The sequence below is a fragment of the Abrus precatorius genome, unplaced genomic scaffold (assembly GCF_003935025.1).
Source record: "Abrus precatorius isolate BTA unplaced genomic scaffold, Abrus_2018 Scaffold8, whole genome shotgun sequence".
NCBI lineage: Eukaryota > Viridiplantae > Streptophyta > Magnoliopsida > Fabales > Fabaceae > Abrus > Abrus precatorius.
The window spans coordinates 10,566,579-10,580,874 of NW_020874428.1; the positions used below are offsets into that span (position 1 = coordinate 10,566,579).

At 24.0% G+C, this 14,296-nt stretch overlaps 1 protein-coding gene across 1 annotated transcript; it reads left to right on the top strand.

Moving 5' to 3' along the window:
- The first annotated feature begins 5,837 nt into the window (after positions 1–5,837).
- LOC113846250 (GDSL esterase/lipase EXL3-like) lies at positions 5,838–12,871 on the top strand. The gene is made up of 5 exons (XM_027474294.1): positions 5,838–6,176; positions 9,315–9,445; positions 9,568–9,792; positions 9,874–10,129; positions 12,467–12,871. The coding sequence occupies exons 1-5, from the start codon at positions 5,873–5,875 to the stop codon at positions 12,655–12,657; spliced, it is 1,107 nt and encodes a 368-aa protein (XP_027330095.1). The 5' UTR covers positions 5,838–5,872; the 3' UTR covers positions 12,658–12,871.
- Positions 12,872–14,296: the final 1,425 nt, after the last annotated feature.

Consider the following 14,296-nt stretch of genomic DNA (forward strand, 5'->3'; position numbering starts at 1 on the left):
AGCTCCAACCAACAACACGATCACAAGCAATTATGGATAATGGGCATCAATACTAAGAAGTGCTCGCAAAAGGAGGAGAACGATGGTGGTCTTCCTGCCTATAAATACTCCAAAGCGCCATTTTACAGGGGACGACTTTTTGTACCCTGACACCGCACCTAATATTCTCTGCACGCTGAAACCCTGCACCGCGCCAGACATCAGCTATAAGGAGACTCATAGTGGTCGCTATTCACTGTTGTGAGGAGTCGTACGTTTACATTCATGCACCTTTACATTCCTGCATATTTACCTTTCTGTAGTCTATTTCCAGCTTCTTTGTTGGCTTTTGTTCCCTTTTCTGCAAATTGCTTTCTATTTAGCACATTTCTGTAAAAAAAACTTCTACGTTGTGATTCAGTTTTACACATTTCATATTTATTTTTCTTGCTAAATTGTTTAATTTGCGACGTCTATTTCACTGTTACGTTAACAACACACTTAAAAGAACCTAAAGAAGACCTAATTCAGTCTCCAGATTGTTCTTGGATTGTTTATTTACAAAACTATCATTTTTTTACCGTAAACAGTAACCTATTTAACAAGTTTTATCTTAATAAATGATTTTTATTATTTATTTATGCTCGATATCCAAATAATTTGATGGTGACGCTCAATAATTTAAAACAATAGTATTAAAAAAAAGTTGCACTATAAAAATATTTTTATTATATCGAAATGCACCAATGAACGCAACATCAATATTGCATGTTATATGGTCAATTTGTCGTATGACATTCAACAGTCATATCGCTTCCCAATTTATTTCTTTCTATATTTATTCAACTTGATAGTTATGTCACAACTTTCAACTAACAACAGTGGGACTACGACCAATTATATTATCAAAAGAGTCATACAAGAAAATATCTCTTTTAATTTAAAAAATATATATAAACACTATTAAATTTTTAAATAACCAAATTGTTTCAATAATAAGCAAAATTGAATTCAAAGGAACCTTTTTTTTTTTATCAGAGTATTAGAAATATAACTTCAAAGAGATTTTTTTAACACACTTTATAATAATTATTGAATTTTTTAAATCATAAAAACACAAATAATATTTATTAAATTAAGGATAAAATTTATATATTTTTTTATATTTTTAATAAATTTATCTAATAGTAAAAAATATATTAAAAAATACGTTATTAACATTTGCAGATAGTTGCTGTGAGTGAAGTTGCATCAATGAAGTACTTACAAGAGAATATTTCAACGCCCAAGTTTGTAAAGCTTTTAACAATCTTTTAACGAGAGAAGTTACTTTTATAGGTATGACTTGGCCTTCTTTATTTATAGGTGTGTGTGTCCAAAGTTAAAGTGAAAAATCCATTTAAATAACGTCTTTTGAGAGAGGGTGACATAACGAGAAATAGCACATATTATGCGTGCCCGTTCCCGCATGTATCTTAGAGTTAACCTTTGATCACTGTTTATAAAAACTTAACTATGTGCGAAAATATTACCTTACGAGAAGCAATGACTAAAGTGTTGGATATTTTAGGAATGAATTCACGTAAATTAATTTTGTTATAATTTTAATTTTACAGTAATAAGATGTTAAAATATTGACCATGTTGTTTAATTTATATTATAAATAATTAGTGTGATTGAATTTATTTGTAATAACTTTACCATTATTAGTGAATATGAATTTATGATTATTGTTATGGACTCAAGTATAGTAGATAGGCTTGATTTGTTATTAACAAGAGTAATTGTTAATAATTACTTTAGAGTAATTGTTGCTTACCCATTAAAACATTTGAACATATGATAAGAGGAGTTCTTTCTGTTTTTTGAATTTTTTCTCATTGATCAAGGAAACACTCATTCATGAATTCATAACATCTACTGATTTAGATAATTCTAACACCTAGTCCTATTGTAACATTTGTTTATCATTTGTCATCTTGAGAATTAGATTCTAATTTTTTCTTTGAGTGATATTAGAGCCTATCCAATTCTAATAAATCAATAATATTAAGGTTGTTAAAAAAATATATATTCAGACATACAGTGAGTTCTAATAGATTAATTTAGAATTTTGAGTTTTCTTTGATTAATTGTTGGTTCTTTTCCTTCAAACACGGCAAGTGTACCGAGTCTGTTACAAGTAATAACCGGTAGAGTACTGAAATATCGTCCTCATAGAGCAATTCAAATGTATTAATTAATAAGATACAAATTAAGTGAGCTTATATACAATAGAATTGGTGAATAATTTTCATGTAATATTAAACAACACTTAAAATGTAAAGTACTAAGATAAAATGTGGTAGAATTTAAGTTAAAAAGCTGGGATTGAATTTTATCTATCCCCTCTATATATTCTGGTAATCTAGTAATAAATATAGCAATCATTTCTAATGAATCTAATGCAAAATACAAAAATTATATATTTCAATGCCTTGAAAATACATTTCTAAGATAATTTCTCAAATGTTGATTCCTCAAACAATTAATAAACTATCCAGCATTAAAATCGAGATTTAGAAATAATCAATAACTTGAAATCTATTCCTAGAATAACCGATTATTAAGTAATCTCAATCAGATCTAGATCTAAATAATATCTTTCCAAATATAACTCAGATCTGAATACCAGAAACTGTCAAATAACTAAATTCAAACATTATAAACGGATTAAGATCACCAAATCATTATAAATGAAAAAGAAACAGTTATATTTATATAGATTACTGAGAATACATTAGGTTTGAATATTTACATTCAATCCCATAAGAAGATTTAGATGCTCATGGCTCCCATAACCACAAAAATGGAGATACAAATGGAATAAAGCATAAAAAACATGAGTATTCCTACTCTTCCTCTATGCTTTGCGCCGTTTGGACCTCTGGAATGGAGTTTGAACAGTGAACCTCCCACTTGAACATAAAAGTTACCTTTTATACTGGTCTGGTCAAACTTCTCTCGCTACAGCGACATGGCCTCGCTGTAGTGAGAAATTAAGATAAAATTAGGTCATTCTGTTTAATTCTTGCTGCAGCGTTAACTCTCGCTACAGCGAGACAAAAGCCTTCTTGCTACAGCGACCACTTCTCGCTATAGTGACAGGGGAACAGATTCACCCTCCTCCAGCTGTAACTTCTCGCTGCAGCGAGTGTTTCTACAGTGAGAAATCTCTAGAAGCTGACTTTTCTGCAACTTCATGCTTCAATTACTCCTTCCTCTAACTTTTATAATCTTCTTCAACCTTAAGTGATGTTTCTTTTGTGATTCCAGCTACAAAATAGATCAAAAAGAGCTTAAAACCATAAAATTGCATTCATTTCAAAAATATATATGTATTTGTAAAAGTTCTAAGTTTGAAGGGAATTTAACAAAATAATCCAACTTTTAACACAAAGTGTTTAATTTACCATATCAAATCACTTATTTTATACACTTATCATTAATCTCAAAATTAATTTGAGACTTTTATTACTGGTAATATTATGAACAAATCGACATAAAATCGTGGGAAACAGATTAATATACAAAGAGAATTTAGTTTTGAAATTTTGAACTCTAATTTTTTAATCCAATTTAAATTTGAAAAACCTTAATTCATAAGTTTATAAATCTATTTCAATTCCTTAAGAATTTTATAAAATTGGAAGTTTCAAATCTTTTTTTAACACCAAAATCATAAATTTTCATAGGGAAAAATCATGAAAAATCTCAAACTACCCATTTGGTAGCCAATGGCATACATTACATGGCATTGATTGTATAGTATTGGCCACAAATACTAAAAATCAATAAATAAATCTATTTTATATTATAACTAATATGAATAATAGTAATAAGACCTAATTTTTTTTAACCTCTTTGTTTTAGTTTAAAATTATTGGTGAAATTTTATTTATTTTCTTGGACATCAAAAATAATTTTGTTAATTTTTTTATTATAAAAAATTGCTTAAAAATATTAGTGGCCACATATTATTGATTAATTTAAAATAATATAATATTTTTTATTTATGTTGTGTAAGTGAGAGATAATTAGATATTTTATGTGTAAACAGACATATATCAATTTTGCTATAATTTTAATTTAATTATAAATTAATTGAATATCAAAATTTTAAGTCATATTATTTAACTCATATTATAAATAATTATTATTGTTGGACTTATTTATAATAACTTTACCGTTATTAGTTAATATAGTTTTATAATTATTATTATTATTGGGCTTGACCTGTTCTTAACCAGATCCATACTTATAATTATTTTAGAGTAATAATTATTGTTTTGTGAAACTAAGTATGTAAAATATTTAAAAGGTAATAAGTAATAAGAAGAGTTTTCTCTTTATTTTTTGAGTTTTCTTTCGTCGCTAAAAAAAATATTCATTCATATGTTCATCAATATTTAATGTTTCAATTAATTCTAACATTTAATATTATTATAATATTTGTTTATATTTTTTATATTAAAAATTAAATTCTAATTTTTTATATTGATAATTAGATTCCTTCGTAAAATATTATTTTGTGACGCAGCAAGCTAAATGTTAAACTAAGATTAGACTTCAAGTTAATATTCAAAACACAAAAGTTCCAAAACAAACAAGATAGTATTTTTTTTCTTTTTCAAAAGTTTACTGAATATAGGACAGCGCAATGTGCTGCATCTAATATATTTATAAAAGTTATTTATATATTTTTTTTATTTTTCTATTTTTTTTAATTAAGTCTCTTATTTCTTTTTATCTCTCTTAATTGACGTCATTGTAATTAGGAATCCCAAATAAATAGGAAAAACATTAAAATTGCATAAAATAATGAGAGTAAGCAGAGTTGCACCGACACAAACAAACATGGACGATGTCAAACTTTGTAGAATTATCGATTATATCGAGAGTTTGTTTCACACTTCACTAAATTTTTATATTTAAAATTTATAAATAAAAGTAAATAAAAAAATAAATATTTTTAATATTGATAATAATAAAAATAAATTAAAGAAATAAAAATTTTAAAATTTACAAAAGTTATGAAAATAAATTAATATTCCTATATTAATGTGTTTAAAAATTAACATGAAATTAGGATTAATTAAAATATTATCATGTATATATTTTTTATTATCCAAATAGACCAGTACAAGTCAACACAGAGATAATGCCTGTCATGCATTGGATGAGCCCAATGGAAAAGGACACGATATTTTAAAACAGGAAACTAAAGCTGGCAATTATTCCTTCTCATATATACTAATTAAGAATGAAACTATAGAGCATTTATAGAAATCATTAATACTATATTTTATTTAAAAATTAATATAGTTACACTGAAATTTTCAATAAAAATTTATTTATTAATCCTTCGTTCAAATGTCCTTATGTCACTCACTCGCCGAGATATTAGTTATTTTCGGTCTTTATATAAGAACTAAAAACTAATCCATAGCTGACATATAAAAACGATTCATCACTTTATATATATATAAAAGGTATGATTTTTTATACTAATTTAAGCTTAAAAATTTTACACTTAATTTAAATTTTTTATTTAATTTATATCTAATGAATTATAATTTATTATTTTCATTGATTATTACAATTTTTAAAGTTACACTAGTTCAGAAGATTATATATATATATATATATATATATATATATATATAATATTTTAGTAATTGATATGTTCTTTTGATCATAATTTTATTTAATTTTAAAATAAAATAAACGGAAGTTGTATACCCATGAAAAGTGTACGCAGTTCACTAAAATTTCTTGTCTATAAATAAGATTGTGACTTTGCTTAGTTTTATAACGGAGGTTGGAAGAAGTTCTTCCAATAACTAGCGAAAACATGGTTGATTTTTCTAAGTTCCTTTCATCTTCTTCTTCTGCTAATGATTTTCTCACTTCCTCACTGCTTCGTTTCACTGTATCATTGTTGTTCGTTTGCTGCAAAACAAAGGGTTTGCTGATACTACCCCCAAATGTTACGGTTCCAGCAGTGTTTGTGTTTGGAGATTCAGTGGTTGATACAGGCAACAATAACAACAGAAGAACATTTGCTCGCTCCAATTTCCCTCCGTATGGGAAAGACTTTGAAGGAGGCATTCCCACTGGCCGATTTAGCAATGGAAAGGTTCCATCAGACCTTATAGGTATATACTATACACTCTTCTTTTTATTTTTTAGAAGTTAAGCAAGACTGAGAGTAACCCTCATGGGGAGTCAGATATATCATAATTGTAGAATGAGACATTGTTTCTTTCTGTTAGTTAACTATTAAATATCAAAATAATATATATCTAACGTCCGCAATATATAAGTAGTTTAGCTGATTAGTCTCTAAAACTAAGAATAAATAACCAAAATTTATACTTTCATCTCTAGTTATATTTTTTCTTGTTTGATCTTTTATTTTATTCTTTAAATTTTTTATTTAAATTTAATATTTTAACTTTTTCATTTTAATTTATCTGTCAACATTAATTAAATATCTTTTTAAATTACGTTTAGTTATTTCAATTAAATAAAAGAAAGAGAAAAAAAATAATTATGATTGATGTTGTAGGAATCATAAAAACAAAAAGTAAAAATAATAATTAACAAAGTTAAACATAGTGAAAAAAATGTTTTACTTGATTGACGTTATAAAATTAAAATAAAATAAAATAATCAAACTAAAATAAAAATAAAACAAATACTTAGAATAAAATAAATAAAATTCAAAGATTAAATTGAAGAGGAAAAATATCAAATTATTAAGTTTACCCAATAAATAATACATTAGATATCACCCAAAATTTGAAAAGTATATAGAACATTTCATTAATCATATGAACTTTTACGGTGAATAAACTTATAGATAGATTCAACTTTTAAATTTAATTGTGATGTATTATGAATGTTAAAAATTTTATATCATCAATCATGTAGAATAAATTATAAATATGACTTATATAAATTTAATCAAAATACGTTGATGACATAAATATTATTTACATCTAATTATAAATTGTCAAATATTCAAAACTTAGTAACCTTTTTAGACGATAACTTCAAAAGTTATGCTTGGATTAATTTTTAGTGTAAAAATGTGTATCTTAAAAATGTGTCAAAATAATTTTTAAAATAATTATTGTAAAAATTTATTATTTTTACCGATATATAAATCTATTATTAAATAACAATGTAGAACATTTTTACATTATTAATGTATTTAAATTAAATTTGAAATTTATCATAAAAATATTTATTTTGGAAATTTGTAAAACCAAATATATCTATTGAATAGTAGTATTATCTTCCTTAATTATAATTATCTCTCTTAATTAAAAAAAGAATAGTAATATTAGATAAATCAGCACCGTTAATTTTAGGGGATTCAAATATAAGTTGTTTATTATATCAATATGTTTAACAAAATTATAATGTATACATTTTAAAAACTTTTATTGACATATTTAAAAAATATTATTTTATATAAATTGTTTCGTTTTAAATTAAATTTTTAACTAAAATTATTTTATAAAATTAAAATCCTTTTAAATTAAATTTATAAATACAAGTTGAAGCACGCACTCCCAATCAATCCACATATTTTAAATATGTCCAGCATTTACCTAAGACTATCAATATCAGGACTCTAAATCTTCCTACTGGCATGGCATGGATGACAGATAAAAGAAAACTTAAAAAAAAAAAAAAAAAAAACAACAATGCTTTAAATGTTTGATTGCAATGGGAATAAATAGAATATATATATATATATATATATATATATATAATTGTATTATTTTTGTTATTTAATACTTGGGATAGGACGGATAAAACAAATTTAAGCAAAGGAAATCATATACAACCTATAATTATTTTCTTCTTAAATAGAGAAAAATAAAAATTATAAATATATTTTTTAATACCTATACAAAAAATTAAAATTTTACTCTTTATCTAAATATAAACGTATTAGTTTTTATATTTTATGCATTTTATATTTTTATTTTCTCTCGATATCAAATAATTTATACATATTTACATAGATGTGAAAGTGGAACTGTATTTAAAATATTATACTCCTTCAATTCTTTTGTTTTAACATTTGATTATTTTTTAATTTTAATGATCATTTAAAAATATTAATGGATGAATAAACTTTGAAAATTTTATTTTTAACAATTAATCAATACAAGATATAAAAAATATAATATAATATCAATTAATTTTTTATAAAATTAAAATATTAATCATATATTTTTAATTTATACACCACAACTTTAAATGACAAATAAAAGTAAACATAGAGACTATTCACATTTGATGTATTAAGCAACCGTTTAGTTTAATTTTATTTTCAGGATTAGATTTTTGTATTTTTTTTTATTTTTAAGAATTATACGAAAAACCCTAGAAACAATAAAAGTAAAAGCAGTGAAAATAATCGGAAAATATTTTTTATTATTTCTTAAATAAATTTTCAAATAAAAAAATATTTTTTTATAATTAAAAATAAAAAATGTTTGTCTTTCTCAAGACCCAGTGTAAATCAACCGACAGTTTAATTAATTTACTGTCAGCTCACTGACACCTAGATTATTGAGTCTTAGTTTGCCGTATTGAAACATTTATTGACCTTAGGTTGGGTTTTAATTCAGTTGCATAAATTAACCCGATAATTAAATATAATGTTTTTAATATTTTGAATATTATATATGATAAAAATTTATTTATTATAAATATTATTATAAATTAATATATTAATATCATTAAATATTATTATTTTTAACAAAAAAATATTTATTATTTTTTCATATATAATATTGTACAAGATAAAAAAATCCAATTAATATATGATATTGGCTGTGGGACCAATGCTAACAAATACAATAAAAATAATAATTATTTTACATTAAAAAGTTGTAAAATATACATTAAAAAAGTTTATTTTACATATTATAAATTTAAGTTTTCTAATATTCAAACATACTCTTATTTTATGTAATTACATGTACGTAACACATGTCAAAATAATATTTTTTTATTAATTGTCCAATAAAAGTTTTATTTAATTTACTCTACTGAATTCATTTAATCAATAGCTAAATTTTTTAATTAACATTGTACTAAATAAAATATTTGAAAATTTTGCAAGAAGACAATGTTCAATAAAGAATTATATCAATTTTTTCAAAAGAATAAAATTAAAATTTATAATCTTATCACAAAAATAGTTTTATCCAAAAATGATTAAAATAACAAAAAGTTCCTTTACTGAGTTATCTTTTACTACATAACAGTTGAAGAATTGGGCATTAAGGAGCTTCTGCCAGCATATCTGAGTCCAAATTTGAAATCTAGTGATCTGGTCTCAGGGGTCTGCTTTGCTTCAGGTGGCTCAGGATACGACCCTTTGACATCAACATTAGAGGTATAATTTATGTATATTTCCATATCCATAAATTAAATTTGGGTAATAAACACAAACAGAACTTTCATTTATACAATTGTACGATTCCTAACTAACTTTTCTGCTGAATTATAATTAACCAGTCATCCATGCCATTATCCGGTCAACTAGACTTGTTCAAAGAATACATAGGGAAGCTAAAAGGACTGGTTGGACAGGACAAAGCAAACTTCATCTTAGCCAACAGTCTTTTTATTGTGGTTGCTGGTAGCAGTGACATTTCTAATACCTATCGCACTAGACAGCTCCTATATGATATTCCTGCATACACGGATCTTTTGATCACCTCAGCTTCTAATTTCTTAACGGTAACATACCTCTAATAATTTAATTTTAGAGTCATGTAATATGAAATTCATTAACTTATGTTTTCCTCTGTGAATTGAAAGGAAATAAATGAACTGGGTGCACGTAGAATTGCAGTGTTCAGTGCACCACCAATAGGGTGTCTGCCATTTCAGAGAACAGTGGGCGGGGGAATAGGAAGGAGGTGTGCAGAAAGGCCGAACGAGGTAGCCAAGTTATTTAACACGAAACTATCAAAGAAACTGGATTCGCTTAATCGGAACTTTCCCAATAGCAGGAATATTTACATTGATGTTTACGACCCTCTGCTCGATATCATCGTCAACTACCAAAAATACGGTAATTCTAAATCTCTCCTGTGTGCCCACAAAATGTTACTATGTCAAGCCATATATATAGCATAAGTAATTGGCTGTTAGGGAACAATGTATTTGTTTAGGAAACAACAAAAAGAAGTATGATTGAAAAGTTTAAAAATTAGAGCATTTTTTTTTATTTTAAAAATTATATTTTAAAACAATTTTAAAAAATAGTTAAAAAAAAAACATATCTGTTAATATAGTTTTCAAAACCGTTTTTAAAATGAAAAAAAATAAAAAATATTTGATATTTTTTTAAAAAACTAAACAAAATGTTTAGTTTTATTTATTTAATATTTTAAATATATATATATATATATATATATATCTTTGATATTTGATTTTATTATTTTTTATTTACTTAAATATACTTTTATATTTAAAATAAAATATTGAATTATAAAAATATAAAAATATAAAAATCTAATTGAACCGAAAAATATTCTTGTTTATGAAATAATGCTTGTAATTTATATCAAATTTAATAAATTATTAAAATAAATACAAATTAATATTAAAATAACATATAATGATTAATTTTAAAAACATTATTTTTTTTGTGCATAAATTAAAAATATAATAACAATTTTTAACCTGTGATAATGAATATATGATAAAAAAAAAGTAGTTTTTATTAAAAAAATTATATATATAATCAAAACATTTATTTTATCAAAATTTATTTAAAATTAAAATAAATAATAACACACACAGATATATATATATATATATATATATATATATATATATGAAAAGAGAAATACAAAAAGCAAAAACTAAAACATGTTTTAAAAAATGAAAATGAAATTTATTTATTGTTTAAATTTAAGTTAGCAAACAAGTTTTTTTATTTTTTATTTAAAAAATGTATTTAAAAAGGAAAAAAATGCGTAAATAAATGTAAGATCTAGTTAATTTATTCTTTTTGAGTAATTAACTCAAATTATGAAAATATTCAAAATTGAGCTTTTCAACATGCATGTTGACAATATTATTTCCCTAAATTGGTTGTAAAAGTAAAATATATCTTAAATTTGTTTTCATTATCATATTTTAAGTCAAAGTTTTCAAATAGACATGAAAAATTAAATTATGATTAAATGAATTGTAGACCTGTTCTTATTTTCTATGGAATGAGCAACCGATTAAAAATCACTGATTAAAATAATTTATACTTTATTGAATAAACTCATCCCCAATATACATCAGGAAAAATAAAAAAATAATAAAAAAAAAGAGAGAGAGTTGAGACTCTCTTTAAATCTTTGGCAAATTTTAAATATTAAATGAGGATGTCTCGTACAACTTTATTTTAGCATAATACATTTAACAAATATAAGTAAATATAGGCTATTAATTGATATGTCTATATATATAAAATTTGAGATACATATTCATTAAAAAAATATTATTTCAACACTATTAGATTAGTTAACTTTTATAATTTGTAAAAAAAAATATTAAATTACGTATGCGTTCAAGAAATACACCTTGAATAAATTATTATGTTTTTTTATTCACACACATAATAAATATATATATATATATATAATTAAATTTTATGTTTTATTAATATTAAATTAGGTTAGTCCTGGCTAAACTAATTTATGGGCGTTTAACTCGTCAGCAAATTTAGAATTTTTTGAATGGATATAATAAGATAAAAAAAAAAGAATATGAAAAATGAACAACGACGTTATATAAATTACATACATCGTATTATCATATCTTAACTATTTTTTCTCAAATCTTCTTGGAGATAAAGTTTATATTTTTGAAAAAAAAATCTATAGAATAGATTTATCATATCTATTAGTTTAAAAATATAAAAAAAATATGATAAGATAAAATTATATATAGTTTATCTTATTTATTTTTATATTAATTGAACATAATAATAGATTGAGATATTATCAACGTTATTATTTATTATAATAATAGTAATCAAACATTAGATAGGTAAATCACATAGATTATATGATATTATTAAATTTAATTAAAAATTAATTTTTAAAAGCATTATTTGTTATTAGATCTTTTTTAATAATTCTTTCAGATCTATTTTTTACTTCTTTTTATTGGACTAAAAAATATATTATTCATTGTCCTCACTGGTGCTTCAAGCTAGTAGCTTTTGTATATGACCAGTTTATTTTCAACAATTTTTTATATAGATTATATGATATCATTAAATTCAATAAAAAATAATTTTTAAAAATATTATTTGTTATTTGATCTCTTTTAATAATTCTTTCGGATATTCTTTTACTCCGTCTTACCAACTAAAAGATATGTTTGTTCCTCTAAACGCACGCAGGCTATAAAGTTGGGGACACGGGATGCTGTGGCACAGGCAGGATAGAGGTTGCAATATTGTGCAACCGTTTCGCTTCCACTTGTCCCGATGTTCTTGATTACGTCTTTTGGGACAGTTTTCATCCCACCGAGAGCGTTTACAAGAAGCTCATAGCTCCTATTCTTCAAAAATATCTCTATAAATTCGAGTGAGGTACGAGTTTTTAAGAAATAAAACCTCGAACTTATGGGCCCTTCAGGCTTGTTAATTTCCCACTGAGCTCTTGGGTCTAAATAATTATTTGTTCGTGTGTTTGTGGGTAACTTTGGTAACTTAATTGAAACCTTTGATTTAGGGTTTAATTCACGAAGGAAACTACTTCCTCCAGGGCTTAACATGTCAATAATATATAGCTTGAGACAGACCATCATTATAGAAGTTCATTTTAAGTCTCAATGTTATGTTTAATTCTTGACAAACTAGTCAAGATTTTTACTAAGATAATTTTAGAATGTACAAGGGATAGCTTAATATTCGTAACTTGAAGTGTTTCTTTTACAAGTTTTTTCAAGCTTTAAATTCAAATGTCCTTTGATAAAAGTTTTTTTAGGTTTAATTTTCTTTTAGAAAAAAAGAAAAGAAAAATTTAACAATCATGACATAGAATATAAATACTGTACAAGAATAATTGTCTATGTTTCTCACTAATGATTCGTAATAAATGGATAAAAAGGATGAACCTAGGAAAGAAACATAGACAATTATAATTTATGATTTTAAATTTGAATCTTAATAAATACAACTGTGTTAAATATTAGAAAAAAATTCCTGATGATCCATACAATATAAACAAAAACTATCATTAATTATAAAAGAAAATATCATTATTTAGCTTTTATAAGTTATTCATTTAATAATTTTGTGTATGTATTTTATCAAAACTTTGGAAATAAAGTCTTGCTCCTAAATATGATCTAAGATATTAGTAAAAATATAAATTAAATGTTTATATTACTTATGAATAATTATTTTTCAAAGTTAATTACGTAGGATTGATTCTACACAAAAATAAATTTAACTTTGAGCGAGTGAAATGAATAAAAAGAAATTTCGAATTACCACTTGTTTATTTTAAAAAGAAAATGACAACTTTAGGTTCTGGTTGGTTTATTTATTTTTTAATAAAAACAAAAAAAATATGTTTTGTTGAGTTTTAAAAAATATAATTTTTTAGATATTTTCAAAATCCAGTCCAAATTTGAAATTGAAAAAAATTATTTTTAATATTTTTTTTGAAATTGAGAATACCTGGTAAAGAGAAGAATGAAAATACAGTAACATCATTATAAATATTATTAAATTTTAATTAAATATGTTATATTTAACAATGTTAATTTGGACTGAGCTGTGCAGGTCCGCTTGCCACGCCCGCTAAAAATGGTGGATAGGACTGAATATGCGGGCCATGGTAGGTTAGCCCGTCGAGCCCATTTTAATATTTAAAAACTAAAATAAATATTTATTAATTAAATATTAAGTTTTAATAATATAAAATATTTAAAATATTATTTATAAATTTTTTAGTTGTTGTTAATTTTAGGTGGGTTAGCTTATTGACCTACTAACAATTTTTTTTTAAATTTTTGGTCTTTGGCAAGTTGGCCCATTAGCCTGCCACCTCACCCTAAAATGGGTTGAATTAAAAAATCTAATATATTTTCTAAATGATACGAGGTGGGCAAGCCTGTTTTTTTGTAAGTCGGAGTGAGTTAATCTATTTTGACAACCTTAGTTATATTCATCAACTTATATTTTACTTTGCATTTTGTCTTTTTCATCAAACTGCGAATT